General features: G+C 40.6%; 1 protein-coding gene across 2 annotated transcripts in view; it reads left to right on the forward strand.

Annotated features, from left to right (window-relative positions):
- The window catches only part of ATG4A (autophagy related 4A cysteine peptidase), a 70,024-nt gene that overhangs the window by 25,664 nt on the left and 27,070 nt on the right, over nt 1-17,290 (forward strand). For both annotated transcript variants that reach the window (XM_057538577.1, XM_057538576.1), the window contains exon 2: nt 15,967-16,077. In XM_057538577.1, coding sequence (XP_057394560.1) covers nt 15,967-16,077 — 111 coding nt within the window. The remainder of the gene's footprint in view (nt 1-15,966; nt 16,078-17,290) is intronic.

A 17,290-nucleotide genomic window follows, 5' to 3' on the forward strand; every position in this document is an offset into this window, starting at 1 on the left:
TAGACTTCCTCTTGGATGTATTTGAAACCCTTCAGGGGCTCCACGAAGCCTGGGTTAAGTCCAGAATTTTTACCAAGGCTTCCAAGACCAGCATCTCTCAGCCCTGCCTGCCTCATCAACTTCAATCTTTGACAGTCTCCATGTGGCATCACTATTCCACAGTCTCTCAGCCCTCAGTGTTTTGGTACACGTTTCTCCTCGGCCTGGAACGTCCTTCCCCTGCCCAAATTGCCTAACTTTTATCCGTTAAGGCTAAGTCCTGCCATCATCTTTCTTCCCAAAGCCTTCTCTGTACCCCAGGCTGGCTTAGACAACCCTCTGCTGTTCTGCCCTAGCCCCCTGTGCAGACACTGACCATACTATATCAAAATGAACTCTCCTTCTCCTTATCTTCCCATTAGACTTGAAATTGCTTAAAATATGTTGCTAGCCCCAGGGCCTAGCACAGTGCCGGTCATATGATAGGCACTCAGTAAAGGATTGTTAAATTAATGTGTGCATGGACATATAAACCAGCTTTTGGACTTTAGTCAGTGTGCCCATTCATTCAATAAACATTTGATGGCCCTTAGGGGACAACTTACTGTAGGGCACTATGATCAGAACTGTAGGAGATACAGAGATGAACACTACGTGGGCTGAGATGGGAATTCATTCCAATAGCAGAGAGATGACATGCCTGCAAATAACAATAATCTAAAGTAAAAAGTGCCCAGTGCCATAAAGGAGATATAAATAAAGGACTATAGAGGCTTAGAAGAAGGAGCAAGTATTTCTTGGTGGGAAAATTGAGGAAGAAGGGTTCATAGAGAAGGTAGTATTTGTGGTAGAACTTATGCGCAAGTAGGACATGAATGAGCAAAGAACCTCCTGTGTATCATGTGGTTTATATTGGCTGAAAAGAGTAGATCTCATGAGGGAGTAATGAGCAGTGAGGAACAATTAGAAATGTAGAATGTGGCCATATTGGAGAGGGCCTTAAATGCCAGGCTGATGAATTTGTATTTGATTCCTGTCAGTTGGAGCGATCTGGGAAGCTGGTGGAAATTTCTGAGCAGCTTAGTGACATGGGCAGAGAAATCCTTTAAGATTAATCTGGCAATGGTGTATTTTAGTGTTTTCTTAGTAAATCATTATTAGGTAATTAATTGCTAAGCTAATAATTAGTTTTACTAAATAGGGTGGAAAAACTCCAAGGCCTGTAGCTCCTTGACCTTTTTGCACTAGTCCTTTCTCACTTGAAATGCAGATGAGGTAAGAAATCATATGACCAATTAGTTTTCAGAAATGAAAATTGAAATTGACAGAGGAAAGAAACACTATCAAGTCAGAAATGGCTCATAAAAATGCATAGACATATAAAGTGATATTTGCTTAGGAACCATGTCCAAAACATTGCCTACAGCTGTCTGGAAAAGTCTGGACACAGTATATGAATTATATTGTTAATATTTATTCCTTTGGGGGTAGTTTAGATCACTTCCAGTTAAAAATAACTATAGTGTTCTAACCTCAGACTGTCTACTCTTACCCTCCCCTATGAACAGTGGGTACTGAATTGCCAGTCTGCTTTATGGGATATTATATAACCAGAGCATCTGGTTTCTTGCCACCTTAGGTCAGGCCTTCAACACTTCATGCCTGGATTATTACAACTTTCTCATTGGTCTCCCTCTCTCCAGTGCTTCAAATCTAGCTTTTATCCTAACAGCAAGGTATAGTGGGAAGAATACTGAATGGAGAGTAAGATTAACTCAGTTTGAATCCTGGTTATACTGTTCATTAACTATATAACCCTGGGCAAGTCATATCACCTGAGACTCAGTTCCTCAACTCTAAAATGAAAGTAATGATCCTTGCCCTGGCTATCCCAAGGGGCTGTCACAGGATCATGTGAAAGTGCTCTGAAAAGTGTTAATGGCTTTACTGAGACTTTGGACTATACTGCCTGGCTTTCCAGCCTCCACAATCCAGTCCCAAGCCACCTATCTAATCTCTTTGCTCAGTATTCTCTGGAACCTATCCCTGTCTCTGACACACATGAGGTGTTCCTCTCATCTGGAATATTCTCCCCTCTTATCTCTGCTCATCCATATCCAAGCGATAATTTAGGGACCAGTCCAAATCCTACATCGTCCTTGAAATCTTCCCTGATGACTCCAATGCTGACTGACTTCCCCCTTTTCTGAATTTTGACAGCACTTAGTTATTATCAACACTTGCCTATATACATTACCTTATATTTTTAGCTCTTTCATTTACCTAAGGCTCATATTCTTAACTAGATTATGATTTTATGATGCCTTAGCTTGTTCATTTAACATTTAGTGAATGTTTATAAGGATGTTTCCTCTGTATTCCTCACAGAACCACGTACAGAACTTAATAAATAATTGCCACCTCAATTACTTAGAAATTCACATACAGGCTCTCTTAAGAAAGAGACAAGTGAACCCATCTTCTCTTCCAAGCACTTGGAGTACCCCTCCTAACAACCCACTCCACCTCCACCTCCTACAGAATCATAGAAATGCCATTAGAATAGGACTGTGCAATAGAACTGTGATGATGGAACTATTCTACAGCTGTGCTGTCCAATATGGTAGCCACTAGCTGCATGTGGCTATTGAGTGCTTGAAATGTGGTTAAGGCAACTAACTGAATTTTTGGTTGTATTTAATTTGAATTAATTTAATTGTAGATAGCTGCACGTGGCTAGTGGCTACTGTACTGGATAGCATAGGTCTAGACCAGTGCTAAAAATTGTTATCCAGCTCTTTATTTTCAAAATTCTTGGTTGTCCAAAAAGCAGGGCACTGGAAGGAAGAGAAATGAAGATGGGGGCAGGGCCTATTCACAGATGAGCAGAGGCTGGGAAGACCAGGACACTAAGTGGACCCAGGAGGAAGGGGATGAAGGTACATTTTAGGCTGAGTTTTGTTTTTCTGGATTCCTCCTGTTTTCCTAGGCTCTGCTAATCAACCTGCCATCTACCATGCCCGTCTACATGATCCCTATGCAGGTTGATTTTCCTCTTCGCTTTTTTTTTTTTTAACCTCTCATTCCTTTGTCAACCAAATCCATGACTCCAACAGGTTCTGGCTGGATCAAGATTATTATCTCCCTATCCCCAACCAGGTTTTTCTGCTACCATTTCATCACCCACACTTGAAAACTGCAACTTATTTTTGACTCTCTCTCTTTCTTACTCTTCCCAGACTCATCCCACATGCAGTTGCTTGCCAAATCCTTTTGGTGTTCCCCCATACAGGAGTTTCCTCCCTTTCCCCATCCCACTTATATCTTATTTCCATTAAGGTTCAGCTCTGATGCCACCTTTTCAAGGTTGTTGAAGATCCATTCATTCCCAGATTAATCATTTGTTGCCTTCCACATCACCTTCCTTTCTTTTTTTTAAATAGAAGTATAGTCGATTTACAATATTTGTTTCAGGTGTGCAGCATTGTGATTCAGTATTTTTACAGATTATACTCTGTTAAAAGTTATTACAAGACAATAGCTATAATTCCCTGTGTTATACAGTATATCCTTGTTGCTTATCTATCTTATACATAGTAGTTTTTATCTCTTAATCCCATACCCCTAATTTGCCCTTCCCCCCTTCCCTCTCCCCTTTGGTAACCATTTATTTGTTTTCTATATCTGTAAGTCTGTTTCTGTTTTACATATATATTTGCTTGTATTATTTTTTATATTCCACATATAAGTGATATCATACAGTATTTGTATTTGTCTAATTTATTTCACTAAGTGTAATATTCTCTAGGTCCATCCATGTTGCTGCAAATGGCAGTATTTCGTTCTTTTTTATGACTGAGTAATATTCCATTGTATATATATACCACATCTTCTTTATCCATTCATCTGTTGATGGGCACTTGGGTTGCTTCCATATCTTGGCTATTGTAAACAGTGTTGCTATGAACATTGGGGTGTATGTATCTTTTTGAATTAGTGTTTTCGTTTTTTCCAGGTGTATACCCAGGGGTAGAATTGCTGGATCATATGGTAGTTCTGCTTTTAATTTATTGAGGAACCTCCATACTGTTCTCCATAGAAGCTGCATCAATTTACATTCCCACCAACAGTATACAAGGGTTCCCTTTTCTTCACATCCTCTCCAACATTTATTATTTGTAGGCTTTTTGATGATAGCCTTTCAGGTGTGAGGTCATATCTCCTTGTTGCTTTGATTTGCATTTCTCTGATAACTAGTGATGTTGAGCATCTTTTCATGTGCCTGTTAGTCATCTGTATGTCTTCTTTGGAAAAATGTCAATTCAGGTCTTCTGCTCATTTTTTAATTGGGTTGTTTGTTTTTTTGATATTGAGTTATATGAGCTCTTTGTATATTTTGGATATTAGCCCCTTGTTGGTCATATCATTGGCAAATACTTTCTCCCATTCGTAGTTTATCTTTTCATTTTGTGGATGATTTACTTTGCTGTACAAAAGCGTTTAAGTTTAATTAGGTTCCATTTGTTTAGTTTTGCTTTTATTTCTTTTGCCTTAGGAGACAGACCCATAAAAATATTGCTAAAATTTATGTCAAAGAGCGTTCTACCTATGAGCTCTTCTAGGAGTTTTATGGTTTCAGGTCTTACATTTAGATCTTTAACCCATTTTGAGTTTATTTTTGTATATGATGTGAGGAAATGTTCTAATCTCATTGTTTTACATGTAGCCATCCAGTTTTCCCAGCACCACTTATCGAAGAGACTGTATTTTCTCCATTGTATATTCTTGCCTTCTTTGTTGTAGATTAATTGACCATAGGTGAGTGGGTTTATTTCTGAACTCTCTATTCTATTCTGTTTATCTATATGTTTGTTTTTGTGCCAGTACCATACTGTTTTGATTGCCGTAGCTTTGTAGTATAATTATGAAGTCAGGGAGTATGATACCTCCAGATTTGTTCATTTTTCTCAAGATTGCTTTGGCAAGTCATGGTCTTTTGTGGTTCCATATGAATTTTATTTGTTCCAGTTCTGTGAAAAAAAATGTCATGGGTATTTTGATAGGAATTGCATTAAACCTATAGATTGCTTTGGGTAGGATGGCCATTTTAACAAATATTAATTCTTCCAATCCAAGAGCACAGTGTATCTTTCCATTTCTTTGTATCATCTTCAGTTTCATTCAGAATGCTTTATAGCTTTCAGAATATAGGTCTTTCACCTCCTTGGTTAAGTTTGTTTGTAGATATTTTATTCTTTTTAATGCAATTTTAAAGGGAGTTTTTTTTTACTTTCTCTTTCTGATAGTTCATTATTAGTGTACAGAAAAGCAACAGATTTCTACATATTAATCTTGTTTCCTGCAACTTTGCCAAATTCATTTATTAGTTCTAATAGTTTTGGGTGGAGACTTTAGGGTTTTCTGTATAAAGTAGCATGTCATCTGCAAATAGTGACAGTTTTACTTCTTCCCATCCAATTTGGATACTTTTATTTCTTTTTCTTGTCTGATTGCCGTGGCTAGGACTTCCAATACTATGTTAAATAGTGGAGAGAATGGGCATTCGTGTCTTGTTCCTGAATTTAGAGAAAAGGCTTTTAGCTTTTTACTGTTGAATATGATGTTAGCTGTGGGTTTGTCATAAATGGCCTTTATTGCATTGAGATATGTTCCTGCTATACCTAATTTGATGAGTTTTTATCATGAATGGATGTTGAACTTTGTCAAATGCTTTTTCTGCATCTATTGAGATAATCATGTGATTTTTGTCCTTCCTTTTGTTAATATGGTGTATCACATTGATTTATTTGCAAATTTGAACCATCTTTGTGTCCCTGGAATAAATCCAGCTTGAATAAATCCAACTTGATTATGGTATATGATCCTTTTTATATATTGTTGGATTCAGTTTGCTAATAGTTTATTGAGGATTTTTGCATGTACATTCATCAAAGATGTAATTTTCTTTTTTTGTAGCGTCTTTTTGTGGTTTTGGTATTGGGGTAATGGTGGCATTGTAGAAAGAATTTGGGAGTATTCCATTCTCTTAACTTTTTGGAATAGCTTGAGAAGGAGAGGTATCAGTTCTTCTTTATATGTTTGGTAGAATTTCCCTGTGAAGCCATCCAGTCCTGGAGTTTTGTTTCCTGGTAGTGTTTTTTTTTTTAAAATTACAAATTCAATTTTGCTACTAGTGATCAGTGGATTCAAATTGTCTGTTTCTTCTTGATTCAGTGTTAGCAGGTTGTATGTTTTTTGAAATTGGTCCATTTATTCTAGGTTGTCAATTTGTTGGCATATAACTATTCATAGTATTCTCTTATGATTTTTTGTATCTCTGTGGTATGGATGTCATTTCTCCTCTTTCATTTCATATTTATTTGGGTCCTCTCTCTTCTTGGTCAGCCTGGCTAAAGGTTGATCAATTTTGTTTATATTTTCAAAAAAACAGTTCTTGGTTTCGTAGATCTTTTCTATTGTTTTTTATCTCTATTTTATTTATTTCCTCTCTGGTCTTTATTATTTCCTTCATTCTGCTGACTTGGGCTTTGTTCTTTTTTTTTAACATCTTTATTGGAGTATAATTGCTTATAATGGTGTGTTAGTTTCTGCTGTATTGTTTGTTCTTTTTCTAATTCCTTTAGGTGGCATGATAGGTTGTTTATTTGAGATTTTTCTTGTTTCTTGAGGAAGGCCTGTATTGCTATAAACTTCCTTCTTTGAACTGCTTCTGCTACATCCCATAGATTTTGGGATGTTGTTTTTCCATTTTCATTTGTCTCAAGGTATTTTCTGATTTCCTCTTTGATTTCTTCATTGACCTGTTGGGTTTTTAGTAGCATGTCATTTAGTTTCCATGTGTTTGTGATTTCCCCATTTTTCTTCCTGTCATTGATTTCTAGTTTCATACTGTTGTGGTCATAAAAAATGCTTGATATAATTTCTATCCTCTTAAGTTTGTTGAGACTTGTTTTGAGGCCTAGCATGTGATCTATCCTGGAGAACATTCTATGTGTACTTGAAAAGAATGTGTATTGCTGTTTTTTCATTGTAATGTCCTGTAGATATCTATTAAGTCCAACTGGACTATTTTGTCATTTAAGACCACTGTTGCCTTATTGATTTTCTGCCTGGATGATCTGTCCATTGATGTGAGGTGGTAAAGTCCCCTACTATTATTTATTATTGTCAATATCTCCTTTTATGTCTGTTAGTATTTGCTTTATATATTTAGGTGCTCCTGTATTGGGTACATATATGTTAACAAATGTAATATCCTCTTCTTGTATTGATCCCTTTATTATTATATAATATGCTTCTTTGTCTTTTGTTATAGCTTTTGTTTTAAAGTCTATTTTGTCTGATATGAGTATTGCTACCCCTGCTTTCTTTGCATGTTTCTGTTTGCATGAAACATCTTTTTCCATCCCCTCACTTTTATTCTATGTGCCTTTATCCCTGAAGTGAGTCTTTTGTAGGCAGCATACTGAAGGGTCTTGCTTTTTATCTAATCAGCCACCCTATGTCTTTTGATCAGAGCATGTAGTCCATTGACATTTAAAGTAATTATTGATAAGTATGTACTTATTGCTATTTTATTACTTGTTTTCCACTTGTTTTTGTAGTTATTCTCTTTTCATTTCTTCTTCTTTTTGCTTCTTCCCTTGTGGTTTGAGGATTATCTTTAGCAGTATGTGTGTATTCCTTTCTTTTTAGTTTTTGTGTATTTATTGTAGGTTTTTGATTTGTAGTTACCATGAGGTTCATATATGCTGACCTATAATTATATCTACTTGTTTTAAAGTAGTAGTCATTTAAGTTCAAACACATTCTAAAAGATCTACATTTTTTACTTCCCTGCCCTACGTTTTGTGTTTTTTGATGTCATATTTTACATCTTCAATCTTATCCCTTTACTGTTTACTGTAGTTATAGTTGCTTTTACAATTTTTTGTTTTTTAATCTACATACTGGCATATTTAAGTGTTTGATCCTCAATCCTTACTACATATTTGCCTTTCCTAGTGGGATTTTCCCTTTCCTATAGATTCTTACTTCTTTTCCATTTAGAGAAGACCCTTCAGATTTCTTTTATGGTAGGTTTAGTATTGATGAACTCTTTTAGTTTTTGCATATCTGAGAAGTTCTTTATGTCTCCTTCTAAATGATAATCTTGCTGGGTAGAGTATCCTAGGTTGCAGGTTTTTCCCTTTCAGCACTTTGAATATATTATGTCACTCCCTTCTGGCCTGCAAGGTTTCTGCAAAGAAATCAGCTGATAGCCTTATGGGGGTTCCCTTGCATATGACTCTTTGTTTTCCTCTTGCTGCCTTTAGAATTCTCTCTTTATCTATAACTTTTGCCATTTTAATTATGATATGTCTTGGTGTGGGTCTATTTGGGTTCATCTTGTTTGGGACCCTCTGTGATTCCTGTACCTGGATATCTGTTTCCTTCTTCAGGTTTGGGGAGTTTTCAGGCATAATTTCTTCAAGTACATTTTTGATCCCCTTTTGTCTCTCTTCTCCTTCTGGAACCCATATAATGCAAATGTTTGGATGCTTAATGTTGTCCCAGAGATCTCTTCAATTGCTTTAATTTTTAAAAATTTGTTTTTCTTTCTGCTGTTCTGATTGTGTGGTTTCCATTATTCTGTCTTCTAGATGACTTATGTGTTCCTCTGTATTACTTTGTCTGCTATTCATTCCTTCTAGTGTGTTTTTTATTTCAGCTGTTAAATTATTCATTTCTGATTGGGTTTTTTTAATATTTTCTAGTTCCTTGTTGAAATGGTCACTGTTTAGATCAATTCTTTTCCCTAATTCAGTTAACATTTTTATTACTGATGTTTTGAATTCTTTATGTGGTAAATCGTTTATTTCTGTTTCATTATTTATTTTTCAGGGGCTTTCTCTTGCTCTTTCAATTAAGAGTAGTTATTCTGCCTTTTCATTTTGCTTAACTTTCTTGCCTCTGTGATTTAGGTGAAACAGTTATCTATTGCAGTCCTGAAGGTGTATTTTTCTGTGGGACCATCTCTATACAGACTGTGTGTGTCAGATGCCATTGGTGGGAGAGCTGGATTTGATGTGAATGCAAGTCACATCTTTCCTCAGGGTGTGCTGGCAGCTATCACCTTCGTAGCTGGTGTGGCTGGAGATGTAAGGGCTAGAGCTGGAGGTGGGTGTGAGGTGGGACTTCCTCTCTGCTCAGTGGCTGTCACCACCCTCTCAGGGGTGGGGCCTGAGCTAACTCTGTTCCCTTTAAGTGTGTGTTTTTCCCTCTCCCCACACCAGGACCTTTGCCCCAGAGGAGGGGAGTGCTGAAGCAAGTGGGGCCCGGGCGCTGACAGAGGTCTAATGCACTGCCTGTATAGGCATCTGTGGCTCCACACAGACATAGCCTCAGGTGCAGATGCCCTTTGTTCCTCACAGCCTCTGCCACCCCTGCCCTGTTGTGAAACTGCCCTACAGGAAAGATGGTGCCTGTGTGGACTCTCCATGTATATTGGGAGGTTAGCTGTGGTGCAGCGGCCACTGTCAGAGATCTGGGGGGCTTCTGAGGCACTGCTTGAGTAAGAGCTAAGAGTAGCTCCACTCTGGGACTGGGTCACCTCTGTGTCCCATAGTCGAGTCTTCTCCTCTGTCATGGGCACCCCAGATCCAGTTCAGTGCTATGGCATAGGTTGAGCGGGGCTAGAGTATTCACTGAGCTTGGGCTGGCAGGCACGGCAAGGCAGTCACGGGGCAGTTCCCCTTTGTCTCTCACAGCTGATCACTGTCCCCAGCCTCAGCTGCTCCCACCCTGTTGTGGAACTGCTCTGCAGGGCAGGCGGGGCCCTTGTGGTCACTCTGTGTGTATTGGGGTGGGGGAGTGTGCAGTGGTAGGGTGGCTGCCATCAGAGATCTGGGCGGCTGCTGGGACGCTGCTTGAGTAAGTGTCAACAATGGCCACTGCTGCCCCACCCAGGCTCCACCCCACGACTCAGTCATCTCTGCATCCCATGGTCAAGTCTTTTCTCTGGTCGTGGCTACCCCAGATCCAACTGGCATGCTGTGGCATGGAATGAGTGGGATGGAAGCATTGCTTGGTTCTTTGGGCTGAGGTGCATGGCTAGCTGGTCATGGGAAACCCAGCCACCTCAGAGCAGATCTCTCTCTGCCCTGCCTCGGGGACAGCCAACGTGCATGCACTCCTCACAAGTGGAGTCCAGTCTTGTTTGTCTAGCTGTCCTCCAACCAGCCGAGGGGGCTTGTCTCCTCCACAAAGAACCCCAGCTCTGGGACACCCAGTCTGTGGCTCAACCTGATCACTCCCCAGGGTGGGTGTCTACCCATGTGACCTCCCTTTTCCTCTGATTCCCCTCCCAGGGGCACAGGTCTCAACCTGATCACTTTTCCTCCCTTCCTACTGGATTATGTGTGGATCGTTCTTACAATCTTGGTTGTACAGGAGTGCTTCTGCCAGTTTCCAGTTTTTTAAAAAATTAATTAATTTATTTATTTATTTTTGGCTGTGTTGGGTCTTTGTTTCTGCGTGGGGGCTATCTCTAGTTGTGGCGAGAGGGGGCTACTCTTTGTTGTGGTGCGTGGGCTTCTCGTTGTGGTGGCTTCTCTTGCGGAGCATGGGCTCTGGGGGCGCGGGCTTCAGTAGTTGTGGCGCACGGGCTCTAGAGTGCAGGCTTAGTAGTCGTGGTGCAGGGGCTTAGTTGCTTCTCAGCATGTGGGATCTTCCCGGACCAGGGTTCGAACCCGTGTCCTCTGCATTGGCAGACGGACTCTTTTCTTTTTTATTTTAATTAATTAATTTATTTTTAATTTTTGGCTGCGTCAGGTCTTCGTTGCTGCATGCGGGCTTTCTCTGGTTGCCATGAGCAGGGGCTACTCTTCCTTGCAGTGCATGGGCTTCTCATTGCGGTGGCTTCTCTCGTTGCGGAGCATGGGCTCTTGGCACACAGGCTTCAGTAGTTGTGGCACGTGGACTTCAGTAGTTGTGGCTCGCGGGCTCTAGAGCGCAAGCTCAGTAGTTGTGGCGCACAGGCTTAGTTGCTCCGTGGCATGTGGGATCTTCCCGGACCAGGGCTCGAACCCGTGTCCCCTGCATTGGCAAGTGGATTCTTAACCACTGCGCCGCCAGGGAAGCCCCTCCAGTTAGTTTTAGTGAGAATTGTTCCACATGTAGATGTATTTTTGATGCTTTCGTGGGGGGAGGTGGGCTCCATGTCTTCTTACTCCACCATCTTGATCTCTTCTCTCTCACTTTCCTTTCTTATAGGATTTATTGTTGTTAGTTGTTTCCAGACCTATCCTCTCTACTAGATTAAAAGCTTTTGGAGGATGGAGGCTACATCTCAGTGATGTCTTATCCTCTGTGCTTAGCACATAGTAGGTACTCTGTAAAAATTTATGGAATGAGTATATTAATGTATATTCAGCCCTTACCATACCTGTCTGACGTGAACATTTTCTTACGTTTTTGAAGCTGTGACCTGACAGTATGTTAAATGTGTATGTATTAAACTAGTGAATATAACAAAAAGGAAACAGACTGACAGATATAGAGAACAAGCTAGTGGCTACTAGTAGGGAAGGGCAAGATAAGGGTCGGGGATTAAGAGGCACACACTACTATGTATAAAATATAAGCTACAAGTACATATAATACAAAACAGGGAACATAGCCAACATTTTATAATAACTATAAATGGAATATAACCTTTAAAAATTGTGAATCACTGTGTTGTACACCTGAAACTTAAATAATATTGTACGTTAACTATACCTCAATTTTTTAAAAATTCAAAAAATGTATTGCTGAGAAGGCAGTTTTGGAAGCAGCAGTATCCTGGAGTGCTTTTAGAATAGGGTGATCTACAAGGAAGATACGCTGTGGTGTCTCAGGCTTTTTCTGGCCCTGAGATTCTGTGACCTTTTGATTTCATTTTAGAGTGATTGTATTGTTTGTGGGGCCCAAACCCCACAGAATCTGGGAGCCTTGATGTACAAGGTTTGTTAAACCCTATCAGAATTTCTGTTGTTTAAAATAATTTTTTTTTTTTTTTAAACTTTTTTTTTTTGGGTTTGTTTATTTATTTGTTTGTTTATTTATTTATGGCTGTGTTGGGTCTTCGTTTCTGTGCGAGGGCTTTCTCTAGTTGTGGCAAGTGGGGGCCATTCTTCATCGCGCTGCGCGGGCCTCTCATTATCGCGGCCTCTCTTATTGAGGAGCACAGGCTCCAGACGCGCAGGCTCAGTAATTGTGGCTCACGGGTCTAGTTGCTCCGCGGCATGTGGGGTCTTCCCAGACCAGGGCTCGAACCCGTGTCCCCTGCATTGGCAGGCAGATTCTCAACCACTGCGCCACCAGGGAAGCCCCTAAAATAATTTTTTTCTTCATTTACTTGCAGTTTTACAAAATAATCCTTAGAAATATAACCAATCACTGGAAAGCAAATTATTAAAGTAAGTTATCAGCAAAAATGGAACAGTGAGGACTTCTGAAAATTCTACCCATAATAGAAATGACAAAAAATGGCAAAAATGATCAGAATCAACTTTTGCAGCACTCTGGAAATTAACCAAAGGCTTGCACCAATCTGGGGAGTATTTATTCATGAAAAAAGGCTGCATTTTTGTAAGAATAGTAAGCTTTGTGGCGTTTTCACTTGCGCTATGCCCATCCTTTGCTCTCCAGCTCTGCAGTAGCCTTGAGAATCCACAGCCTGCAACCATAGGGAAAGCCAGCAACCTGGTAGCCCCTGGAGGACGCAGAACACGGTTGGAGCTCCTGTAAAGCCTCATTTCTAGAGAATTGTCATTATTTGATCTGTGTGACGATTCCCCGGCAGACCCCACTTACAAGACTTGTATTTATTTGTCCTGACTTGGAGGTACAGAAAGCCTTCCCTTCCGGGGCTTTTTTGGAAAATTATTAGAGGCAATTAACTTCACAGCTGTTTGAGGAGTAGATAACCAAAAAGTTTAAAAGGTAAAGCTGAGGAATAATATATCCATTGGGGCTTTGAAAAGTTCAGGCATATTCCTGGGAATCTAGAGGACCACATGCATGTTCAGGGTTATGTGCATTCCTAAGGCTGTGTGCATGCTCAGGAAAGACCTGAGAAGGCCCTCAGCTCTCACTCTGGCTAACCTCGAGCTCTGTACAAGCAGAAAGGGAAAACTAAGGCAGAGTTAATCAACTGCCTGGCTGACTGTTGAAGGCATGCCCCAACATGTACACAGAGCCACTTGGCCAAGACTGGGAGACTTTTTGGTTCCAGGAGTTTATGGAAACCTTTTAATCAATTATTAGTTGACTACTAAGCTAACCCAGCAGAGACTTTGGTGCAATAGTTATTAAAGTAGAATGGAACAGAGTGAAGCCTGTTGTCCATCGGACCTTGTAGAAGCTAATTCTTGGTCCACCAAGCTGCAGTATTTGTAGCTCTGCCTGTACAGTTCTATGTCTTTAAACAGGCTGAAAGGGCAAGGAACTCATATGGGGCTGATGTCTTGTTTGTTAATTTTAAGGCAAGACAAAAGTAGTTTTTGAAAATTTTTTTCAAAAGGGTTGCCATTAGTGAGAAGTGATTTGTTTGGAAATGCCATTTCACTTCTGCAGCTCAACCACATCCCAGCTGGCTTCTTCATCTCTTGGAGGTCTTCTTGTGGAAGACCAATTCCCCTCTCCTCCCCAGACTCCCATTTATATACTCTCCCCGTGTTACTGCTCTTTGCTTCCGTTAATCTCATCTTCTGTTCTGGCTTTCATTTGTTTCATCCATGTAGCTTTCAACTCAGGCTGGCTATGGCCTGACACACTGCATTCTGGGAGTCTATTTTCTAAGAGGAGAATCAGGAAGAATAGAGACTGCAATGCCCTTTTTGCTGGCCTTGGGGGTGGTGTGGAAGAGCAAGAGGAAAATTCTTTGGCTACCATTTTGGTCAGAGCCATCTCAGATGAAGCAGTGCAGTTCTCACAGGCTTTAAGGGGCTGTACTAATTTGACCAGATAGCTGGGCAATGACTCACTGAAACAGGGTTGGCGATAGAAAAATGTTTTTCTTTTTCAGCCAGTACTAAAAAAAAGACCCAAGGCTTATATGCATACATGCTGTACATTCATCCAATGCCACCCTTCCTCATCCCTACCAGGGGAATGCCAGAGAGGTTGCCCCTTTCCCACACTCCTCTCAAGCTACTTATTTCCTGACTTCTTTTTTCTCTTTTCTATGCTACACTGGATGTTCGTTTTAAGCTGATTTCTCTTGCCTGTGAGGGGTGGAGAGTAGGGTGGGGAGGTACACAGTGTGATTTATGCCACCTCAGTCCACCACCTCCTGGGGATGGCCTGACCTGGATGATCATTTTTAGCCTGCTGTTTCCTGGGCATGGGCCAGGGGCTGAGGCCAGTGGCAGAAAGGCTAAGACGGCACAAGCTCCCTGGCAGATTTGGCAGTGATGAGTTTTCACTGGGGAATGAAATGGCTGTCTCATTTCTAACTTCTTTAGGTTTGAAATACTGCCAAGGCTGTAACCCTAATGATTAAAATATCTTGAGGAGAAAGGCTACCTAAATCCCTGAAAGATTGGACTTCTGTAATGTGTTTCAAGAAAGGCAGTATCCCTGGGTAGCTGTGTTTCTAAAATTTTAACTTCAAACAAATTATAACTTCAATTTATACAAATTATACAAAGTATAACATCAGCCTTCAACCACGTAACCTGTTTTCATGATCAGGTAAGACTCACTTATACTTAGGAACATTTATTTCTATGAAAACAGCATGCCTTAGAAAACAAAGCCAAAAGAAAGCAATTTGTCCTTTCAAGTGAGCTTAAACACATCCCACAATGCCATTTTTTATAGGAAACTATTCCCCTGGCGCTCTTAGGGACTGGTCTGGGAGAGTCCCTGCAGCTACTTGTATCTGCACAAAATAGCCCCTACTCTGTCTGAGCTCCCCTCCCCATAGGGGCTGGGAACCTCCAAGAGCTGAGAAGAGAAGGTGTGTGTTGGGTTGTCTCAGCTTTGAACTTGAAATATGATTTGTCATTGAAATAACACCATAAACTACGAAATATACTAGCAATTTGATTTTTCTGATTACAGGTTAAGATAGATTTTTGTGGGCTGGCTTGGAAACTTATTTACCTACAATACCTACAATATTCTTTCTCTCAGAAAATTACTTAAAGGGAACTTTTGCAATAAGACCCCTTCATAAATCAGTCTTGACTCTTTTAGCAGAACCTTTCTCCGCAGGTGGTACAAAAGTGGATATTAACATATCTCGCATTACATGGCCATAAGTTCTAAGACTGTGGCCTGTGAACTTATGAGATTTAATTGTATTTTGTTCGGTTGCTTTCTCTTGAGAGAGAGTCACTTGTGAATCCCAAGAACAAGTTATATTTATCGGCAGCTTCAAGATTCTTCTTTGCAGAAGTTATAAGTGAATAAAATGGTAAATGAAAGTACTGTTAAAACATCTGGTCTTCCAGCTAAAATATTACGTTTTCACAGTTATATAGTCTTTCAGGCTTATCATAACCCCCTTCTAAGCCACTGGCCGCTAGAAACCTCACAATATTCCCTGTGATGTGGACAGGGGTTAGGTATGCAGGTATGATTGCGCCACCTGCTACAGTCACACTAGGAGAAGCTGGAAAGTGACTATTTACAAAGAAAGCCCCACTGGAAAAAAAAAAAAAAGGTTTGACATAGCTGTGACCAAAAAATTATTCAGAGATGGTGCCAAATGGGACCATGAGAAAGGAAAGGTCAAAATAGGTGGTCAAGAGGAAATCCCTCTACTAAAGGATTTTCAGGCCTTGTGAGTGTCTTTGTTCCTCAAGCAAAAGGATTTGCTTCCATTAAATTCTAGCCAGCGACCTTTTACCTTCAGGACAAAGGTAATAATCAGTAAACCCCAGAAGCAAGCCCTCTGTATTAAATTTTGCCTAAGTTTCTTTCTTTTTCTTTTAGTTTTATCCAAGTATGAAAACCAGATTACTATTTTCGCTGACTACCTAGAAGAATTTCCAGATACAGATGAGCTGGTATGGATCTTGGGGAAACAGCATCTTCTTAAAACCGGTAAGGTTTGGTAGCATTGGTCTGTGAGAACCCAGATGAGGTGGGTGCCCAAGGTTAAGGTCCTATCCTGTTTTCCTCCTTGGGTTGATAAGGGTTAATGCTACTCCTAGGCGGATTTACCTGACAACCAGAGGAGTTTAAGCCTCGGGCCCCTTGCTTGCATGCAAGGTCCCTTCTAAGGCCCTGAGGGGCCCCTAGCAGTGTGTTCACATGGTCATTGGTATTTGTACGATTTGAAAAAGTCATATATTTTTGTTCTTTTCCTTAAAGGAGAACCCCCAGATTCTATAAGCCTCGGGTTTCAAAAAACATGGACCTGCTCCTGGTATCACTAACTGGTATCTAGTCTTTGATGACTGGGATACATACTTCTCATTCCTCTCATGTCCTTTTCTATCTAGATGAAAAACACTGCCACCCAAGGGACTTCTAAACAGCCCATGGCTGTCAGAAACAATATCAGACACTGAGAAGGCTTACAGTTTTAGAGCTTTTGCTGACTGCAGCACTGTCTCAGTTTATTCTGATTTTGTACAGAACTTTTACCCACTGCAGCTAGATGGAAAGGAGGCTTGAATTTTTCTTCCTTACCCTTACGCTCTTATAGATTGGGAAAGACCTTTTCACCTGAAACTGCTAACAACCCAGCACATAGATAAAGCCTGAACTTGGAGAGAGGCAGCTCTGATTTTTGTGTCTGAGGAGAGATCCTCTTTGGAGGCCCTAGCATGGAGGGAGGGACAGGAAGAAGCTGATCAAAAGGCAGGAGGGGGGACTCCCCTGGCGGCGCAGTGGTTAAGACTCTGCGCTGCCAATGCAGGGGGCATGGGTTCGATCCCTGGCTGGGGGACTAGGATCCCACGTGCCACGCGGCACAGCCAAAAAATTAAAAATTTAAAAAAAAAAAGGCGGGAGAGGAAGTTAACATCTCTTAACTCCATCTGAGTCTGGCTTCATCCTTTTGATTGGAGAATCCTGAATAGTAGAGAGCACCTAGTGCTAGCGATTAGGAGACCTTTTGTATTCAGGCTCTTCTACCTTGGATAATTCACTTTCTCTTTCCAGATCTTAACTCCTTTCACCAGTAATTAACTGGAGGGGGACTGGAGATGATCTCTTCTAGTTCAGCATTCCATGACAACAGGGATCCCCAAGTTGCCAAATACGCCCATTTTCTTTTTTTTTAACATCTTTATTGGAGTATAATTGCTTT

This window comes from Balaenoptera acutorostrata, chromosome X (assembly GCF_949987535.1).
Source record: "Balaenoptera acutorostrata chromosome X, mBalAcu1.1, whole genome shotgun sequence".
Taxonomy (NCBI): Eukaryota; Metazoa; Chordata; class Mammalia; order Artiodactyla; family Balaenopteridae; genus Balaenoptera; species Balaenoptera acutorostrata.